The sequence below is a fragment of the Bicyclus anynana genome, chromosome 8, assembly GCF_947172395.1.
Source record: "Bicyclus anynana chromosome 8, ilBicAnyn1.1, whole genome shotgun sequence".
NCBI lineage: Eukaryota > Metazoa > Arthropoda > Insecta > Lepidoptera > Nymphalidae > Bicyclus > Bicyclus anynana.
The window spans coordinates 1-15,169 of NC_069090.1; the positions used below are offsets into that span (position 1 = coordinate 1).

At 47.0% G+C, this 15,169-nt stretch overlaps 2 protein-coding genes across 3 annotated transcripts in view; both read right to left on the minus strand.

Moving 5' to 3' along the window:
- Positions 1 to 4,371: 4,371 nt before the first annotated feature.
- Positions 4,372 to 11,455, minus strand: LOC112052362 (ets DNA-binding protein pokkuri). The gene is made up of 3 exons (XM_052883113.1): positions 7,920 to 11,455; positions 5,992 to 6,257; positions 4,372 to 5,422 (listed from the first exon to the last, which is right to left on the minus strand). The coding sequence occupies exons 2-3, from the start codon at positions 6,247 to 6,249 to the stop codon at positions 5,354 to 5,356; spliced, it is 327 nt and encodes a 108-aa protein (XP_052739073.1). The 5' UTR covers positions 6,250 to 6,257; positions 7,920 to 11,455; the 3' UTR covers positions 4,372 to 5,353.
- A 130-nt stretch (positions 11,456 to 11,585) lies between these two features.
- The window catches only part of LOC112052375 (protein bric-a-brac 2), a 29,602-nt gene continuing 26,018 nt past the window's right edge, over positions 11,586 to 15,169 (minus strand). For both annotated transcript variants that reach the window (XM_052883110.1, XM_052883112.1), the window contains exon 11: positions 11,586 to 13,792. In XM_052883110.1, the coding sequence (XP_052739070.1) occupies positions 13,688 to 13,792 (105 nt within the window). In that variant the 3' untranslated portion in view covers positions 11,586 to 13,687. The remainder of the gene's footprint in view (positions 13,793 to 15,169) is intronic.

The window sequence follows — 15,169 nt, forward strand, 5'->3', positions numbered from 1 at the left end:
ACCCCACCCCACCCCCCCCACCCACCCCCCCCACCCCCCCCCCCACCCCACCCACCCCCACCCCACCCACCCACCCCACCCCCCCACCCCACCCCACCCACCCCCACCCCACCCCACCCCCCCCAACCCCACCCAACCCACCCCACCCACCCCACCCAACCCCACCCACCCCAACCCACCCCCCACCCAACCCAACCCAACCCAACCCAACCCAACCCCACCCAACCCAACCCAACCCAACCCAACCCAACCCAACCCAACCCAACCCAACCCAACCCCAACCCCAACCCAACCCACCACCCAACCCAACCCAACCCAACCCACCCAACCCAACCCAACCCAACCCAACCCAACCCAACCCAACCCAACCCAACCCAACCCAACCCAACCCAACCCAACCCAACCCAACCCAACCCAACCCAACCCAACCCAACCCAACCCAACCCAACCCAACCCAACCCAACCCAACCCAACCCAACCCAACCCAACCCAACCCAACCCAACCCAACCCAACCCCAACCCAACCCAACCCAACCCACCCAACCCAACCCAACCCAACCCAACCCAACCCAACCCAACCCCACCCAACCAACCCAACCCAACCCAACCCAACCCAACCCAACCCAACCCAACCCCAACCCCCAACCCAACCCAACCCAACCCCAACCCCAACCCAACCCAACCCAACCCAACCCAACCCACCCCAACCCCACCCAACCCAACCCAACCCAACCAACCCAACCCAACCCAACCCAACCCAACCCAACCCAACCCCAACCCAACCCACCCAACCCAACCCAACCCACCCCAACCCAACCCAACCCAACCCAACCCAACCCAACCCAACCCAACCCAACCCCAACCCAACCCAACCCAACCCAACCCAACCCAACCCAACCCAACCCCAACCCAACCCAACCCAACCCAACCCAACCCAACCCAACCCAACCCAACCCAACCCAACCCAACCCAACCCAACCCAACCCAACCCAACCCAACCCCAACCCAACCCAACCCAACCCAACCCAACCCAACCCAACCACCCAACCCAACCCAACCCAACCCACCCAACCCAACCCAACCCAACCCAACCCAACCCAACCCAACCCAACCCAACCCAACCCAACCCCAACCCAACCCAACCCAACCCAACCCAACCCAACCCAACCCAACCCAACCCAACCAACCCAACCCAACCCAACCCAACCCAACCCAACCCAACCCAACCCAACCCAACCCAACCCAACCCAACCCAACCCAACCCAACCCAACCCAACCCAACCCAACCCAACCCAACCCAACCCAACCCAACCCAACCCAACCCAACCCAACCCAACCCACCCAACCCAACCCAACCCAACCCAACCCAACCCAACCCAACCCAACCCAACCCAACCCAACCCAACCCAACCCAACCCAACCCAACCCAACCCAACCCAACCCAACCCAACCCAACCCAACCCAACCCAACCCAACCCAACCCAACCCAACCCAACCCAACCCAACCCAACCCAACCCAACCCAACCCAACCCAACCCAACCCAACCCAACCCAACCCAACCCAACCCAACCCAACCCAACCCAACCCAACCCAACCCAACCCAACCCAACCCAACCCAACCCAACCCAACCCAACCCAACCCAACCCAACCCAACCCAACCCAACCCAACCCAACCCAACCCAACCCAACCCAACCCAACCCAACCCAACCCAACCCAACCCAACCCAACCCAACCCAACCCAACCCAACCCAACCCAACCCAACCCAACCCAACCCAACCCAACCCAACCCAACCCAACCCAACCCAACCCAACCTATTTTGGTTACAGTTTGATTTGTTAATTAAATTGTCCTGACAAGTGTTGTAAATCATAACCTTTGTTCGACATTAGTTTTCTTATATTTGTAATCTCTTTTGAGTCCTATAATACGATTATACGTAACTTTAATGCTTAACCATATTCAAAGACTCTTTTCGCTTGAGGTGAGTTTGAAATGTTTCCGGTACTAAGTCGAAGTAGCTCAAAAGTCGAAAATTATGAAATTCAAACTAGCGTGTTCTGAGAGTGCGATTATACGTAACTTTCAATGCTTAACCATATTCAAAGACTCTTTTCGCTTGAGGTGAGTTTGAAATGTTTCCGGTACTAAGTCGAAGTAGCTCAAAAGTCGAAAATTATGAAATTCAAACTAGCGTGTTCTGAGAGCGCGGTTGTGCGTAACTTTTAATGTCTAACCATATTCAAAGACTCTTTTCGCTTGAGGTGAGTTTGAAATGTTTCCGGTACTAAGTCGAAGTAGCTCAAAAGTCGAAAATTATGAAATTGAAACTAGCGTGTTCTGAGAGCGCGGTTGTGCGTAACTTTTAATGTCTAACCATATTCAAAGACTCTTTTCGCTTGAGGTGAGTTTGAAATGTTTCCGGTACTAAGTCGAAGTAGCTCAAAAGTCGAAAATTATGAAATTCAAACTAGCGTGTTCTGAGAGCGCGGTTGTGCGTAACTTTTAATGTCTAACCATATTCAAAGACTCTTTTCGCTTGAGGTGAGTTTGAAATGTTTCCGGTACTAAGTCGAAGTAGCTCAAAAGTCGAAAATTATGAAATTCAAACTAGCGTGTTCTGAGAGCGCGGTTGTGCGTAACTTTTAATGTCTAACCATATTCAAAGACTCTTTTCGCTTGAGGTGAGTTTGAAATTTTTCCGGTACTAAGTCGAAGTAGCTCAAAAGTCGAAAATTAAGAAATTCAAACTAGCGTGTTCTGAGAGCGCGATAACACGTAACTTTCAATGTCTAACCATATTCAAAGACTATTTTCGCTTGAGGTGAGTTCAACTCAACGGTGTACAGTAGCTACCTTGACGTATCACGAAGCTACCTTTGACGGCCTCCGTGGCGCAGTGGTATTACAAGACGGAGGTCCTGGGTTCGATCCCCGGCTGGACCTATTGAGATTTTCTCAATTTGTTTCTGGTGGGACGCTTCGGCCGTGGCTAGTTACCACCCTACCGACAAAGACGTACCGCCAAGCGATTTAGCGTTCCGGTACGATATCGTGTAGAAACTGAAAGGAGTGTGGATTTTATCCTACTCCTAACGAGTTAGCCCGCTCCATCTTAGATTATTTACCATCAGGGAGATTGTAGTCAAGGTTTAACCTGAAGAGAATTAAAAAAAAGAAAATTTGGGCTTCATTAATTTGTATTAATGGGAACTTTACATCTAATCGGGTTGTGGCTGTTATTAGGGGTCTGGTGATTGAGACGAGGGATAGTAAGATTTTGAATATTCATATTTCGTAGGGATGGGAAGGGGAAGTTATGTATGAAAGTTTAAAATAGTATATTTAACATTGTTTTTATTGATTTCAATATATAACAAACTACCAGATATCTATAAGACTGATAATATAAATAGTTTTAGGAGTAAGGTTTCTAAAATGCTTATGGATAAATGTTTCTATAACTTAAATGAGTATTTAAATTACAATTTTCAATGATATTCTTTGACTTATGACAATTATTCTGACATATTTAATGGTTGACATGTACATAATTTGAACGCATTTTATCATATTATTGGTAATAAATATTTGACATTGCACTAAATTTAACTTATGTTAATGATTTTGACAGTAGGTATAAATTTGGCTTTATTATTATTTTATTTTATCAGTCACAGTAATTTTGAATTAGATTTGTATTGGTCATAGAATCATAAAATGTCAAATTGTATAAGCTATTACGTTTTCTCTTTTTGTTTGAATAAAAATTATGATTAGGTGTAGGTACATAGTCTATTTAAATTTTTCACACACCAAATCATTATTGGTGGAAAGTATCAGGGTCTTAATTATTCATAAGCTATCTTTGTAAACCTGCTTTCTAATGAATAAATAAATAATTTTTATTATTACTATTATTATTACCGAGGTACCAAATATAACTTGTTCACCCTAGGGATTATTGGAAGACTATTCAAATTAATTTTAGGAAATTAAGTGGTGTATCTAGTTAGCTTCAATCAGTTCGTCAATTTAGTTCGCTTTAGGTTAGGTTTAGTTTAGCCTTCCGACCCAAAGAAGGATTGGGAACCCAGGACCTCCCTACACCACATTTCAGATTTGTTGTCGGTGACCTCCAACCCTGTCGGCCAGGCGGTCGCAAGCGGAGACCACCTACCAGCGAGTGCAGTGCAGAACCCTCCAGCGACGGTCCGACGACATCGAGAAGGTAGTGGGAAGTGGCTGGAGGAGGATGGCGGAGGATGATGATGAAATCCCCATACAAAGTGATTGATCTTTAAAAATCGCCAATCATAGACCACTGATAAGTAAATAAAGGAACATTTTAGCATTTTTAACATTACACTACATCGACTCGACTACATCTCATTATAAATAAAATAAAACACTTATTCTTTTTTAGTAAAATAACAATTTATTTACATCCTCAATACCTATTTATTTACACCCTGGCCTGACTAGAATATAATTATCGACTCACTAATTTGTGTCTATCATTAGCATAACCAATTAATTACATTATCCTATTTAACAATAAAAGATTATCTTGTTTTCTCCATTCACAGTTAATGTTAATGTACGCGCAGTATATGACAAACGGACATACATAACGTTCAAGCAACGGGTAGTTGTGTGTATCATCATCATTCTCAGCCGATGGACGTCCTGGACATAGGCCTCTTGCAAACGCTGCCCAGCCGAGCTGGATTCGGCGATTCATCTCTTTCTTGAAATTGGACCTACCTAAGTGGACTGTGTGTCCTAGGAATATAATATATTGAGCGGTAGCAACTCAACAATAACCGACTGAAGCGGCACATGAGCATCAGACATGACCTTCGTCTTACTCCTGTGCATTTTAACGTTGAGAAACTTTGCTGATCGGCAATCTTCTCAAATTATTTTTATCACAAAAAAATAAAATTAAGTGAAAGAAAATCGAAGTAATTTATTCATCTTTCATGCAAACCAAAGTCTAGGAACTGAGACGTGGGTCGAGCGCAGGTCTTTGATTTGTGGTAAAACTAAAAGACTGACCCTCGATGATCGGCTGCGAGCGTTTGCAAACGCAGTAGACACCATGTACTCGTACACTAGCCCTCGACCGCAGTCGCCTCCCGGCAACCAGCGGTGCAGCACGTGGTGAGCACTCGCCAGCTGCGCGCGGGCGCTGCTGCCTAGGTACATATTTGTGAACTACTGACAAATGTGTAGATACAATTTTTATGAAAGCGCTGAGTAAAATTATTAACGTCGTTATCCACTATCTGCAGATGCGCACGGCGTGCGGCGGGTCGACAGCGACAGTCGTGTGCAGCCGTCGGGGCTCACGGCGCCGCCAGCGCGTCCAGCAGCTGCTGCAGCGCCAGCGCCTTGGCCAGCCGCCGCCGGAACTCCTGCGAACGAGCGCACGGTCATGTCTAGCTCCTCCACGTTTACTTGACGTACGATCTTGATGAAGCAAACGCTTCAGAGCCAACCAAATATTATGTAAATAAAAATTAAAAAAAAAAAAAACCCGGTTCTTTCTCTACATGTAAACTGAGGATGATTTTTTTCTTGTCTATTGCAGTGTGGGGTGTCGCTATCTATCGTAATTATTTTAAGTTCCTTACGGAAAGAGATATTAAGGAAAAAGTGCAGAATTGGTCTTCGTGATGTTGATGAGTAACATGATGAACGGTTCAACGGATCTGGATGACATTTGTCACGGACACATGTATATGCAGGTAGTACGACACGGCACAGATGCCACTTCGCTAGTGTTGGTTTGTTCTACGAAAGAGTGTGCTTTATACCAAACATGACTAAAGTAAAACTTCTTTCAATAATATAAAATAAGCGCAGCCTCGGCGTAGCTGGTCACACGACCGCACCAGCTTCTTGACGTTTAGTAAAGAAGATCACCTGTTGACGTCACTCGGCGGTGAGTGCGTCACCAAACGTGAGCGCTCCGACGACTCACCCGGTGCAGCGCCGCGCCGCAGGCGGGCTCGCGCGCCGCGAACATGGCGCCGCTCATGAGGCACAGCGCCTTGCCGTTCATGGGGAAGCGCTCCGGCCGCGCGCCGCGCCGCGCCGCCCACGCGCCCACGTCGCGCCGCGTCCACTGGCGCGGGTCCAGCGGCAGCGCGTCCGCGTCCGCCGCCGCCCACGCGTCCGCCCACGCGTGCGCCGCGTCCGCGCCGACCGCGCGCCGCTCGCAGGGCGCCGGGGCCGGCATGCCGGGCGCTGTGATCGTGACACACGGCCGTAAATACGTCATATACGCTGAGGAGGATTCGTTCCGATTGCTATTTAGGAACTGTATAACATGAGCTTCAAATTGTATAATTACAAATTCAGGTAACATCGTTCGGAGCCCTCATCACTCAAGTTCAACTCGCACTAGTCCGGTTTTTCACAATAGATACGTACAGTGCCCCAGATGTAAAGCCTTGTGCACGCCACTGCACACAACGCCATAAGGCCTCAGCACCGGCAGGTAGCGCCGCGCGCAAGGCCACAGGCCGGCGGCCCGTCCCTGCGCGGGCGGACGCGTGACCCACATCCGGTTTCCGGCGCGCGGCGACGTAATGCCTGCGTTTGAATGACTTGGACGTTTTGTTGTGCGATGTTTGCGGGACGACCGACACATTGTCGCGCCGGCACGCGGGCACCTGCCCCGTCGGTCTAGTGGTGAGCCTGTGCGCGGGAGCACAAGGTCCTGGGTACGAGCCTGGGGCGGCTCATACAATCCATACTGAGCTTTTCTTTCGTCTATGAAATTTTCAGTTGAAATTTTCATCCTGAATTTAAAAAATTCAAAAAACGCAAATTCTCGCGGTACTCAAACTCATATTATGGTACTCGATGATGACTGAGAACTATGACTGAGAACATTTAGCAAGTGACATCTTATACACCACTATAAATAATCCTATGTACGGAACCATAGATGATACATTACGGAACCCTCGGTGGGACTCGGTCGGACTCGCACTTGTCCGATTTTTCTTTCATCATCATTGACAGCCGATGGACATCCGGTACGGGGTCGCCATCCCAGCACCTCGGAACCCGAACGTCCATCTGCTTCTCGAACTATTTGGTTTGCCCATTGCCACTTCAGCTTCGCGACTCGCTGAGCTATGTCAGTGATTCTGGTTCTTCTGCGGATCTCCTTATTTCTGATTCGATCGCATCAGAGAAACTCGAACCATAGCTCGCCCCATCGCTCGCTGAGTGACGTTGAGCCTTTTTATAGGAGCTACAGTTAGCGACCAGGTTCCGGAACCGTAAGACATCACTGGCAACGCGCACTACTTAAAAGACTTTCGTCTTCAGGCACTGAGGAATTTCGAACGTAATGACGTTTCGTTTTCGCGGAGTTTCCCGATCGCTGCCCAACCGAGTCGGTTCACCTCCTTCTCAAAATTGGACCTACCTAACTGGACCGTCCTACGTATAGATACTTACTCGTTAACAATTTAGAGATGTTTCTTTAATACATACCTCTTATTTTATTTAAGGAGCAAACATTTCGAGGTTTTCTATGTATATAAGTTTAATTTTAAATAAATAAGCCGTCTCCACGCGAAACGTTATAAAAAAAAATTATATGACTTATTCTATATTTGGCTGAAAAATATTTTAAAGATACAGGTACAAGCCGCTACCTTTGTGACTGAAACTCTACTTGTAACTGAACTTCTTCAATTTATTTCAAATATTTGAATCAGAGATTAATTATTATTTATTTTTTCTTTCAAATTTTCAGTTTTTGTATTTTATGCAGTCGGGATTTCTATTTTTAATTTATAACGTCAATGTTAATTTACATATTTTTTGTATTAGATGGGTTACAATGGGACCTAAACAATCATTATTTTAATTAAATAATATAAAACTTACATTTAGCGCGAGTGTATCGTGTAGCGAGTCCGCCGCGCCAGCCGCCTCACTTGCACTGACGCAGCACTGACGCAGCACTGATGCAGCACTGATGCAGCACTGATGCAGCTCTGGCGCAGCACTGACGCTCAGCAATACTCTACACTGTTCGTACTACTGCACTACTTATGAATTGCACTGTTGTTGCTTTTCTTTAGGTTTTAATTACACGGCGTAAATAAACAAACGACTGCCGGCGAGGACACGTCCGCTGGCGACGAGAGTTGAACCACGAATAAAATGTAGTAGCCACCAGCCATGAGCCAGTAGGAAATAGGAATGTTTGAACGAAAACATGAATGAATGCGAGATACCGCTAAACCACGCATAAAAATTGACTTAAATCACATGAAAAATTTAAACATTATACGCCTTGTTCAGCTCGAATAAGGTTTAAAGTTTAATAACGCAAGGTTTGCAGGAAGCTACTTACGGCGGCGGTCGACGTAGGAACCGGATGCGATGCGGGTGCGGTCGTCGGTCTCTCTCGCGCGTGTCCCAAGCGACGGTGGAGCGAGCGAGAGGCGCGATTGTTTTTGTGAATCAATAACGAGCTGACGTCCTGTCGGCATGTGGTCGCGGCTCTGACACTAATCGCTTCCGCGTCGGCTACACACACACACTGCCGACTGCGGGACTGTCGCCCGTGTGCGGAGGCAGCAGAAGTCAGAACTCGTTTCGCCGGCCGCGGCGCGAGCTGGAGCACAATCAATAAGTAAGGGCGGTTTCCGGTTTCCGAAGCTATTTACAGCTTCCCGCCAAACTTATTTTCGGAATTGGCGAGCGACAGTTTTAAATGTTTTTTCTGTCGACTTCCTCGACGCGCGTCGCCCGCCGCCGAGGCACGGGTTCGATTCCGGCGCTGGCTCTACCTTTAACTTAATTTTAGGATAGGTGTCTTTCGGTCTTTTTACTTATGTTTACAAGTTTCCAACATGATGACGATTGTTTACAAATCCTGCGTGATGGCGGATTTACAGTAGGCTATTCAATTTTTGCCGCCCCTACTGATCTTTGAAATTCAACACGCTTTAGTTCACCAATACCAATGGTATAGCCAAACAGACTTTATTACAAGTTCATACATACTATATGCGAAAACATTTATTCCTCGACCTATTATTTGAGATCCTCTTAACTTACTATTTCATTTGATGTGTCACACGTTGCAATTTGAGTTTTTTTATGATTTTCCATCTTACTTCCAAAAATGACCTTGATATTAAAAAAAAATTAAAGTTTCAAAATAGGTAATTTATTATTAAAAAGCTAAGTTATTAATTTTAGGTTCAGTAGTTTCAGAGATTCAAGTTTGAACTAATCTTGAATAGTAAGTACGAGTACGTTTGGTTGAACTTGGGAACCATTTATTGTGAGATCCTCTTAGCAAGTTCTTTCATTTGATGTATTACGCTATGGAGATCACAATTTTATTATTAACTAGCGGACGCCCGCGACTTTTTCCGCTCTTAGACCTCTTTAGTCCGTCCCTTACAGTGGTATCGCTGTAAAAATGGATTAACTTTTCCCGTTTTCCAAACGTTTCCCTTCACTGCTCTGCTCCTATTGATTGATCACCTGCCCAGGAGTACCAAGTTTCGTTACAATCCGTCGAGTAATTTTTGTTTCTATAACGAACATACAGACAGACAGACAACAATTACACTGATTGCATTTTTGTCATCAGTATCGATCACTAATCAACCTATGATAGTTATTTTGGCAATGTATTTCATGTACAGAATTGACTGATATTACATACAATCTCTACAGATTTATTATAGGTATAGAGTTCCGTACTTTAAGCGAACGTTGAAAAAATGAGCTTTTCAATTTCAATAATTTAAAAATTGTATGTGAAAAAGCAGATTTCAAAGTAATATGATACTCTTATGTTAGACAAAAGGTCCTGAAAAGTGCAACAAGTCCATATAAATAAGTATAAGTACGATTTTTCTTAAAAAATACTATATTTTCTTGAAGAGTACTATAATAATAAATTCGCTTTTTCTAATAAACTTCTTAACATCTCCTTCTTTTTAATTTAGAAAATATAAAATCCTAAATAGGTCCGATCTAGTAATCGAACCTGGAACCTCCAATACCAACTGTGCCCTCGAGCTCGTCAGCATCCCGCCGCCTCCCGAGCAGACGGCGCGGCGGCGAGAGGTGGCAACTCGGCAGGCCGCGGCTCGGGGCACAAGTTCCGGTGTACCTGCTCGCGGCCGGAAGTGCCCGCCCCGACCGCCCGGCCGACGGGGGGCGCAATGTGAACAACTATTGCAGGCTTAACAAAGTTAACAATGCGGTACGAGTCAATTGTTATTGAAAGTGCAAATGACAAATAAATCAGTCAAGTAACGGTCATTTGCTCAGAAATCAGACGAAACCCCAAATAGGTGTGTGCACGTATATTTTTATTTATTCCGAGTTTCCAATACTACCTACATCGAACACTTACACATAAAGCACACAACTATTTAATTACGCAACGATCTAAATATCTTATATTCAATAAATATATCAATTTGTTATATTCGCGATAGGTAAGTATGTAGGTTGCGCTTTGCGTATTGCTCATACCAGGAAAGTTTAACTGTACAGTTCTCGGATTGCTCATACAAGGAAAGTTTAACTATACAGCTCTCGGATTGCTCATACACGGACGGTTTATCACAGTACGACTGTACAGTTTAAACTGCAGTGTACAAGTCGGTAGCCCGCAAAAGTTATGATCAATAACGTCTCTACAATCTACATACATAATAAGAATAAAAATAAAGGAAAAAAAGCCTTCAGTAGAGTCACGCAGCAATGTACAAAGCGGATTGTTTGTTACCATTATACAAGAGCAATTATCTTTAAATGGGTTTCTTTCCGCCGGTGGAAGTTCCCGTCTTCCGGTGAATTGTGTGCAGCGCGCGGGCCCATTGTCGCCCTTCCGGCGGCGAGTGGACACACGACACGACAACAGCCACAGTCGGCACTCGGCGCCGGCGGGCGAGGCAGAGCACGTCCGACCGCTGTGTCAGTGCGGTCAGTCAGTGAGTGACAAAATTAGGATTCAAATTCAATGACATTTGCAATATACCGTGTCTAAACAATGCCTGCTTAGGTATCTACTCATTATTCAGACTTCTGGTATATATCTTTACTCTGCTTCCGTAAATTAAGGTCGCATTTTAATCCCTTAATTCATTTTCACTTTGCATGTAGGGAATGAACTCCAAAAAAATTTTTTTGACGTGACAACGTCATAAAATTCGATGAAGCCAGATGCTAACTCAAAAAAGGATGACGTCATACGTCGTTACCTCGCTCTAGGGTTGTTAACTTACCTGTTTTTACAAGAAACAAAATATATTCTGGTCTATGAAGATTATTAAACAGTATTTTAGAATTAATTTAATTTAATGAAATTAAAAATAATTAGTACTTCTACTACTAGAGCTACTGAGAGTTCCGCTGCGGAATCGGGTAAAGTGACGAAAGTCGCGCCTGTGGTGGTGTGAGGAACACCTCACTTCTCCCACCAATTACCTGCTCGTTCCTCTTCTGCACTCGTCCGGCGAGTCTCTCGTCGCAAGACAAGTCGTCGGGGCGAGGGTTTGAAATAAAATGCACGAGTACACAAAATATCGTATAATAGATCGCTTCTACGCACTGGACGCCTGTGCCGCTAGTGCCTACGTTTCCTGCAAAACTAGACTCTACGCCTTACTACACTAGGTGCTATTTACATTGTACAACATTATGTTACGACTCGAGATATACTAATACACGAGGCGATCGGTCGATGCGGCGCCGCACCAGCCGCCGCACCAGCCGCCACCAGTGCTGCTGCTGGATACTTGAGTATAGAGACACGAGACACCATACACGAGGCGATCGGTCCGATGCGGCGCCGCACCAGCCGCCGCACCAGCCGCCGCACCAGCCGCCGCACCAGCCGCCACCAGTGCTGCTGCTGGATACTTGAGTATAGAGACACGAGACACCACTGCACGTACGCAATGTGACACATACTGACATAAGTACGTATAATGGCTGATTTCTGAAATTAATTAATAAAAGTTATGGATTCCATAGAAAACTTAATAATGTGAAAATTATATATTTTATAATTTTTTCCAACCGTCAAAAAACGCTTTATGACATCACAATATTAATTCAAACTAATAATTTTGAAAAACAGTAACAGTTAAGTTTTTGTGTTTGCGTGACGTCTCGAAACGATAAAATATAGACCATCATGGCCGACAGCGGTTTGGATCGTATTGTAAAAAAATATTTATTCATGTCTCAAAAAATATGATATTTTTTTTCAAACTAGTAGAACGATAATGAACAATCGAAGACGATTTATTTAAAAAAAAAGTGTCAACTAGCCTATTGTCATCGCACTCGAGACGCAATATACATATGTCTTTGTATGTATGTGGTAAGTAGTCGAGTGATAATGTACAGATAATACGTTTGTCCCAATACTGACAGAGCAGTAGGTAAGTAGGTACGCTAGAGTGTAGACACTGCCCCGCGACTCGAGACACAAGATTTATGCTTAACCTACTACTTCAATTACTTTTTGTTTTTAGTCTATTAAATACACGTTCCATATTGCTATTTTGTTCAAAACATAATACTGGCATGTTGCGAGCGCCCAGCTGACGCGAGCTGCGCCGCGCACACTGTACCGAGTAGCGCCCCACGCGCAGCGCCGCGCCGCGCACACTGTACCGAGTAGCGCCCCACGCGCCGCGCACACTGTACCGAGTAGCGCCCCACGCGCAGCGCCGCGCCGCGCACACTGTACCGAGTAGCGCCCCACGCGCAGCGCCGCGCCGCGCACACTGTACCGAGTAGCGCCCCACGCGCCGCGCACACTGTACCGAGTAGCGCCCCACGCGCCGCGCACACTGTACCGAGTAGCGCCCCACGCGCCGCGCACACTGTACCGAGTAGCGCCCCACGCGCCGCGCACACTGTACCGAGTAGCGCCCCACGCGCCGCGCACACTGTACCGAGTAGCGCCCCACGCGCCGCGCACACTGTACCGAGTAGCGCCCCACGCGCCGCGCACACTGTACCGAGTAGCGCCCCGCGCCGCGCACACTGTACCGAGTAGCGCCCCACGCGCCGCGCACACTGTACCGAGTAGCGCCCCACGCGCCGCGCACACTGTACCGAGTAGCGCCCCACGCGCCGCGCACACTGTACCGAGTAGCGCCCCACGCGCCGCGCACACTGTACCGAGTAGCGCCCCACGCGCCGCGCACACTGTACCGAGTAGCGCCCCACGCGCCGCGCACACTGTACCGAGTAGCGCCCCACGCGCCGCGCACACACCGTCTGCGCGGCACTCCACACCTGTGACATCTTCGTGGATAGCTTACGAGTTAAACGATTAACACTTCCTTAACATACAGTTTGAGATTCAATATTTACAGCGTCTGCCTACAACTACGAGCATGCAAGCATTCAAGAAGTCGAGGGATTTCGGTGCGCCAGTGCCGTGGTGCCGGTCCTCGGTCGCGTCGCTGCGTACAGCGGCTGTGGCACCGAGCAACAGTCCTGGACTACTGCACGAGCGGAGGCGCACAGGCGGCGCGCTCTAGGCGTGCGGCGGCTCGTCCCCCTGCAGCGCCAGCATGTCGGGCAGCTTGAAGTGCTGCATGTGGAAGGGCGGCTCCTGGACTACTGCACGAGCGGAGGCGCACAGGCGGCGCGCTCTAGCCGTGCGGCGGCTCGTCCCCCTGCAGCGCCAGCATGTCGGGCAGCTTGAAGTGCTGCATGTGGAAGGGCGGCTCCTCCGGACTACTGCACGAGCGCGCCGTCTGCGCACACACACACGTCACTGTACGCACACGTCGCACACAGCGGACGTACTCGCGTACACACGAAGCAAACAATACTTTAGTACGTGTTGTAGACATCTATCGACATCTGTACTAATACTTGAAGTGTTCATTGAGTAGCGAGAATGATGCACAGGATGTCCCGTAAACATCACGACATATTCTACAGGATGATAGCTGACATCAAGGCTGCCCTGCAGAATATGTCGTAACATTTACGGGACACTCTGTATATACCTATACTTCTTGTAAGAAACAATATAAATACTGGCAGGCATACTTCAGTAATACTAATAAAGCAAAAAGTGTATTCATCTCTTCTCTCTCCGTTCGGAATGTGTTCACGCAGCAATTAGATACACCGTGTCCGTGGCCGCGTCTGTGAGCCACCGCGACATGTATGTGTCAGATACAAGGAATTGTTTAGTTATATTAAAAACTAGCGGACGCCCGCGACTTCATCCGCGTAAAATTCGATGTCAACTTTACTACTACCCCTACCCTACCACTACCCTAACACTACCCCTACCCTACCCCTACCCTACCCAACCCAACCCCTACCTCTACACTACCCCTAAAATACCCCTACCCCTACCCTACCCTACCCCATACCTATCCATACCCTACGCTTACCTTACCTATACCCTACCCCCATCCTACCCCTACTCTCCCCGTACCCTATCCCTTTCCTACCCCTATTCCACCCGTACCTCTATCTCACACCTATCCTACCCCTACCCTACCCCTACCCTACCCCTACCCTACCACTTCCCTATCCAACCCGTACCTCTACCCTACCCCTACCCCTACCCTACCTCTACCCTTACCCTACCCCTACCCTACCCCGGCCCTACCCCTAACCTACCCCTACGCTTCCCTACCCGTACCCTACCCTACTCTATAAATTCTCTATCTTACTCCTACCCTTAGCAAAATCGGTCCAGCCCTTCGAGAGTGGTGCGATGACCAAGGGAAATAGAGACTTCTATGCTAATATCATAAAGTTTGTAAGTTTGTAACATTCTTTAAATGGGGTAATCTTCGGAACTACAGGTCCGATTTCAAAAATTCTTTCACCAGTAGAATGATACATCATCGGGGAGTGTTATAGGCTATATTTTATATGGGTATCATATATATTAGCCGAATTATCACAGTTTTTGTCATACAGGTCGGACCGAAAATCGCTCAAGCCTAAGCAAATAAATAAGCTCAAGCAAATTCACACGCTAGTGAAAAAAAAAAAATTAAATGAAAAAATTTGAAGACTACAATATCGCCTGAAACGGGCTAACTTATTAGGACGAGGATGAAAATCACCCCTTTCGGTTTCTCCACTATTAATGTGTTTTGGTC